Source organism: Lacerta agilis, chromosome 4 (assembly GCF_009819535.1).
Source record: "Lacerta agilis isolate rLacAgi1 chromosome 4, rLacAgi1.pri, whole genome shotgun sequence".
NCBI classification, from domain to species: Eukaryota; Metazoa; Chordata; class Lepidosauria; order Squamata; family Lacertidae; genus Lacerta; species Lacerta agilis.
Window position 1 is genome coordinate 54,265,407 of NC_046315.1, and position 6,076 is coordinate 54,271,482.

The 6,076-nt window shown below is 44.2% G+C and overlaps 1 protein-coding gene across 1 annotated transcript; it reads left to right on the forward strand.

The window, feature by feature from the left end:
* Window positions 1-231: 231 nt before the first annotated feature.
* CRYAA (crystallin alpha A) lies at window positions 232-5,033 on the forward strand. Its single transcript, XM_033147107.1, has 3 exons — window positions 232-764; window positions 2,439-2,561; window positions 4,299-5,033. Exons 1-3 carry the CDS (start codon window positions 576-578, stop codon window positions 4,506-4,508), a joined length of 522 nt encoding a protein of 173 aa, XP_033002998.1. The 5' UTR covers window positions 232-575; the 3' UTR covers window positions 4,509-5,033.
* Window positions 5,034-6,076: the final 1,043 nt, after the last annotated feature.

A 6,076-nucleotide genomic window follows, 5' to 3' on the forward strand; every position in this document is an offset into this window, starting at 1 on the left:
CTATTTTCTATCATTTAGTGGAAACCCTCTCTCTTTGGGGGTGAGGGGGGGGAGAGGTAAAGTATACAGTGTAAAAATGTCTGTAAAATATTTGCTTTCTTCCCTCTTGAGTCTCGGGCGAACACCAAACCAACATGCGAGTAAAAAAAAAAAAAAGGCTAGTGAATTTTCTCGTTAAAATGCTGCTCCACGGTAATGTCAACGACAATAACAGTCTTTTGGAATGGCTTGTGTAGGTGAGGGTTGGTGTTCTGTACTGCCGGGCCTTGGTGACAGCCTCCTATGTCCGCAGAATGCTGCAGGCCAGCCAGCTGCTGTTCAGAGAGATATCTGGCACTGATTCTAACCAGACTGTCACTCTCGGGTCAGCCCCTACAATTTCTGCTGACCAGATTGGCCTTCATCATGAGATCATGTCTTTCCAGAGAAATCCCACTAATGCCTTCATTCTGTGAAAGTCGTATATATAGAGGGAAGTTTTCTACACCTCCACTGTGCAGTCCAGCAAAGACTTCACTGTCACAAAGTGATTGCACTGTCTCCTGTCCACCGCCAAACTTGCAGCAGCAGAGACCATGGATATTACCATTCAGCACCCCTGGTTCAAACGGGCTCTTGGACCTTTAATTCCAAGCCGTTTGTTTGATCAGTTTTTTGGAGAAGGTCTTTTTGAATATGATCTCCTGCCTTTGCTTTCCTCGACCATCAGCCCATACTACAGGCAATCTCTCTTCCGCACTGTTCTGGAGTCAGGTGTCTCTGAGGTAAGATTCATGTTCCTGAATAACATTTGAAGCTCTCTCTTTTTTTTAAGCAAGCTTTTTGCAAACCACCAGGTGTGTTGCATGTTTTAATCAGTTTAATCCCATAATGAATGGGATAGATAGATTAGGTGCCAGAAAGAACAATGTTTGACAGAAACTGTAGTTCAGGATTTATGTGATGACAGTTTTAAGAAAAATAAGCAGAATTGGAATATCGTATTTTAACATCTCTTAACTATCTGAAGGGAGTGTGTCGCATATTTAGATGATCTCTGTGTCACAAATGAGGTGGGTTTAAAAAAAACCCACATAGCAAGGTGCTTTATTCTGAGTCAGAAATTGGTCCGTCTAGCTTAGTATTGTCTACATCAGGGATGGGGAAACCTGTGACCTAGCTATTGCTCCCATCATTTCTGACCATTGGCCATGGGATGATGGGAATTGGAGTCCAGGAATGTCTGGATAGCTAGATTCCCAATCCCTGGTCCAGACTAACCGGCAGTAGCTCTACAGGGTTTCTGCCAGCCCTACCTGGAGATGCTGGGGACTTTGTATATTGTTGCATTTCATGGAATCATAGAATTGTGGAGTTGGAGGGGATCCTGAGGATCATCTAGTCCAACCCCCTGCAATGCAGGAATTTGCAGCTGCCCCATATGGGGGCATTATCAGCACCATGCTCTAACCAACTGAGCTATCCAGTTGAGCCTGAGGCATTGTGCATGCAAAGCAGATTCCCTAACAATGAGCTGTGGCCCTTCCCCTAAAAATGAAGCAGATTCTTACTTAATCAAGTACATTTTGTTGACTTTTTAAAAATGCGGGTTTTGAGTTTTGTTTGATGCGCTGCATAGTGGTCCCTTGGGAAGAGCAGCTAAAAGGTTATTCATAAAGTGTTGCTTTTCAGGCTGCGTTCAGAACATTCCAATAGGACGTGTGACCATATTGGGTGTTTGTTTGATATTCTGCATACATTTATGGTCTGGCTCAGAAATCTAGGAAGAGCTGAGCCGATGAAAAGCAGTGGCAGCTTCTAAAAGTTAGCCATGAAACTCAAGTCTCCTGCAGTGTCTGTGCACGCCCAGGTTTTTAGAATCATACGGGCAAGTTTCGAAAACAGCCAAACGCCTCCGATTACCCTTTGGGTTGCTGGGGGCAAGAAATAATCTATCCACAAAATAGATAAATGCTGAAGCGACTCGGCAGAAACGGAATAGTACAGTGGTCATAACGGGAGTGAGGAATGGAAGCCACAAGCTGCATTGCAAACAGCATTTAGGCAATTGTATGTAGCATCCTAAAATCACACCCAAACATACAAACTTGCCAATCCAGAGTACCTGTAGTTAGAGTTAAGTCACTGGTGCCAATTGTGAGTGAACTGACTCAAGTTGCAGACTGAATTCTCACCTGCTTTTCAAAAAAAAAAAAAACCCTTTTGAAAACTGAAAAGAATAATAAAAAGACACTTGCTAATTTCATGGGTTTAAGAACATGTCTTAATGGTTTTTCCTTCACAAATTATCTGACAGGGAATCTGAGAAATATAGAGTAAATGATATGACTTAAAAGCTACTTTGTTCTTTAAATAATTGCCTAGTCTTAGTAACAACCGGTCTGAATTCTAATTCTGTTTGGGGGGGTGGGGGTTGTTTCTTGTTATTTCACTTTCAGGTAAGATCTGACCGGGACAAGTTTACAATCTTTTTGGATGTAAAACATTTCGCTCCCGAAGATTTGAGTGTGAAGGTCATTGAAGACTTTGTGGAAATTCATGGCAAACACAGTGAGAGACAGGTAAGCAGAAGGGAGAAAGAAAGTACAAATTACTCAGCGGGAGGAATGAAAAACAAATTTATTTTATTTAGCGCTGTGGTCTAAACCACTGAGCCTAGGGCTTGCCAATCAGAAAGTCAGCGGTTCGAATCCCCACGACAGAGTGAGCTCCCGTTGCTCAGTCCCTGCTCCTACCAACCTAGCAGTTGGAAAGCACACCAAAGTGCAAGTAGATAAATAGGTACCGCTCCGGTGGGAAGGTATACTGCGTTTCCATGAGCTGCTCTGGTTTCGCCAGAAGCGGCTTAGTCATGCTGGCCACATGACCCAGAAGCTGTACGCCGGCTCCCTCGGCCTATTGAGCGAGATAAGCACCGCAACCCCAGAATCGTTTGCGGCTGGACCTAATAGTCAGGGGCCCCTTTACCATTACCTTTACTGAGATTTGGTCCATGGGTCACAAAGAGTCGGACACGATTAAATGACTAAACAACAACAACAACAACTGAGATTTAGCTCCAAGGTGTATGCATCTGCTTTAGGAAAGGTCAAATGTAAGATTTGATGATACTGTTATGGTTAGGCTTTTTAAAAAATCCATTTTCTTTCATCATGTACTCCATAGCACAGTACAGAAAAAATGTAATATACGGTAATCTGAAACTCCAAGAAAATGTCTGCACTTTAATAGCTCTGAAACAGGATAGATAGCTGGGTTGGTCCATAGAAAACAAAATAAAAAATCTACAGTAGTGCAGTACCTTTATTGGGGCCAATCGAAATATAAAAAAATAATGAGCAAGTTTTCAAGTTCTTCATAACCCTTCATCTAGCTGGATGTTAAGTAAAACCTGCAAGTTGGGTGTTGAGTGGGTGTGGAGAGATAAGAATGGCTTGGCTGGACTGGAGACTTGAAGACTAAATGAAATTAGCTTGCCTTGGGTGCTAATGGGTTTCAGATCACTCAAAGACTGTTAGGACAAAGAAACTGTGTGTGTGCGTGTATGTGCGTGCATGTGTGTGCGTGCATGTGTGCGTGTGTATCACAATCCAACCATTCCAAGGTTTTCTTTGTGAGGCAAAGAACAAAGTAAAGACAAATGAGTGTTAAATTAGCAAAGCTAGAGATTAATTTTAGGTGGTACACTAAGTAAAAAAGTCAATAGAAGCCCAATTGGGTAGCATTTCCTAGTGGTCAATAGCTCTGAATCAACTGCGAAGGCTGAGCTTTTATAAGCCAGCATGAATGAGAAGTGTTAAAAGAAGACATGAGAAGGAACCAACAGCCTTGGGCTTGGAAAGTTACTACATCTGAAATGGAAAGGCTTCAAAAACTGGAAGGCAGGAATAACCCAAAGCCTACAACCACGCTCAGTCAGTGAAATCTTAGGCACCATCTGCATTATACATTTAAAGCAGAATCATGCCACTTTAAACAGTTGTGACTCCCCCCCCCAAAAAAAAATCCTGGGAGCTGTAGTTTGTTAAGGGTGCTGAGAGTTGTTGGGAGACCCCCTAGTCCCCTCCCTAAGCTATAATTTCCAGAGTTCCCTTTGAAGAGGAATTGACTGTTAAAACACTCTGTGAACTCCATTTTGTATCCGCGACTCCCCTTTAAGTTACAGCTGAGGAGGCCTCTGCAAGCCGCTCAGCCTGAGTTCTCTATCTCTGCAGTTGAAATACTGATTACTTTATCTCACAGGACAGCTGCAAGCTTGAAAAAAAGTAATGCTATCGGTTTCTTTTGTCTCTTGTCAGGATGACCATGGGTATATTTCCCGTGAATTCCACCGTCGGTACCGCTTCCCATCCAACGTGGACCAAGCGGCCATCACCTGCTCTCTCTCTGCTGATGGCATGCTGACCTTCTCGGCTCCCAAGGTCCAGTCCAACACTGACCCCAGCCACAGCGAGAGACCCATCCCTGTATCCCGTGAGGAGAAGCCAACCTCGGCTCCTTCTTCTTAGGCTGAACCTGCTGCTGCTGAAGGAGCATCCAGGCTGTCACATTTCACTTGCAGGCCTCATTCACAGAGCCATTACATAGATATCAGTGAATATCTAGAAGGGTTTCTCTCTCTTTCTCTTTTTTTGTTCTAATTTTTCTCTTGGATGGAATGAGAGGCCGGGTGAGCGGCTAGAGGACTTTGAAGCTGAAGCCTAAAACCTTGTGATGTCGGGGTGACAACGTGGAAGGCGAAAGGGTGCTGCAGCAGATCAGACATACTTGCTGAAATGGTCTAGGATGCTGTGCTAGTTTGGATAAACATCTGCCAAGCCCCAAACACAAGAGCTGGCCAGACAGCAGCATTAGCTCTCAATGCATCAATTGTTAATGCTAAGTTTGGTGCAGCGAAACCAACAGTACAGGCTTGTTCTACCCTAAGGTAATTAAGAGCAAGCGAGAGCTAAGCTGATTAGTGAGAGGGGAGAAGAAGAGGAAGAAAGAGTGGGTACTTGTAACGAATGTGCCATGCACTTTTTAAAAGGAGGGGAAACCACAAAAAGTGTTTGGAAAGGGTTGTAACTTTTTTCTAGCCAAGTTGAAAGAGGGGGGGAAAGTACACCCATTTACAACATCAACTGTCGTTTCCTCTGCTGGTGCAAGGACAAGCACATCTCTCCATGCTTCTTTGCAGACCCACTCGGGGGTCCATCACAAGTGCTGAGGCTTCAAATCCCTACTGAGCTTTCCCCCAGGCCTGCATCTTCCTTAATCTTGCTGTAATTCTAACATAGCTCCACCTCTTTTACTGATGTCTGGCGCGCAATCTGAGAACTCAGCCAGTGGCAGTCAATAAAGAAAATGTGAAACAAGCAACTTGTCTTCTTTCCCCACCGACCTGCCCACCTTCTCCTCTCTGGTTCTCCACGAAGCCTTCTCTAATCTTTTGTCCAACGTGGGGCTCGAACCCATGATCCTGAGATTAAGAGTCTCATGCTCTAGCAACTGCGCTCTCTCTCTCTCTCTCTCTCTCTCTCTCTCTCTCTCTCTCTCTCTCGTATGAGCTATTCTTTCTCCAGGGAAGTACAGTTGTACCTTGGTTTTCAAACAGCTTAGTTCACAAACAACTTGGAACTTGAATGTCGCAAACCCGGAAGTAGGTGTTCTGGTTTGCAAACTTTGCCTCGGAAGCCGAACATCCAGCATGACTTCCACAGCTTCCAGTTGGCTGCAGAATGCTCCTGCAGCCAACTGGAATCTGAACCTTGGTTTCCGAACGTTTCAGAAGTCGAACGGACTTCCAGAACACATTCTGTTCAAAAAACAAGGTACGACTGTATAGCAATGCCGATCCCTGCCCATCTATGCAACTCACTGGGTGACTTTGGGCCAGTTATCTTTCAGCCTACCTCGCAAGGTGGTTCTGAAGATTAAAGGGGCAGGGGAGAGAACTGTGTACATCTCCCTGATCTCCTTGGAGGAAGGATGCAGTATAAATGTAATAATTATACTGAATATCACATACAATTGTGTATCATACATTCTGTTGCCACAAGGTATTGGGTTGGTATCCTGCACTTGAAGAATTTAC

Excerpts from the sequence above, each read along its gene's own strand:
- CRYAA (XM_033147107.1), top strand. The coding sequence starts at position 576 with ATGGATATTACCATTCAGCACCCCTGGTTCAAACGGGCTCTTGGACCT. Across the intron at positions 765-2,438 it reads TGGAGTCAGGTGTCTCTGAG|GTAAGATCTGACCGGGACAA; the intron begins GTAAGATTCATG and ends TTTCACTTTCAG. Across the intron at positions 2,562-4,298 it reads GCAAACACAGTGAGAGACAG|GATGACCATGGGTATATTTC; the intron begins GTAAGCAGAAGG and ends GTCTCTTGTCAG.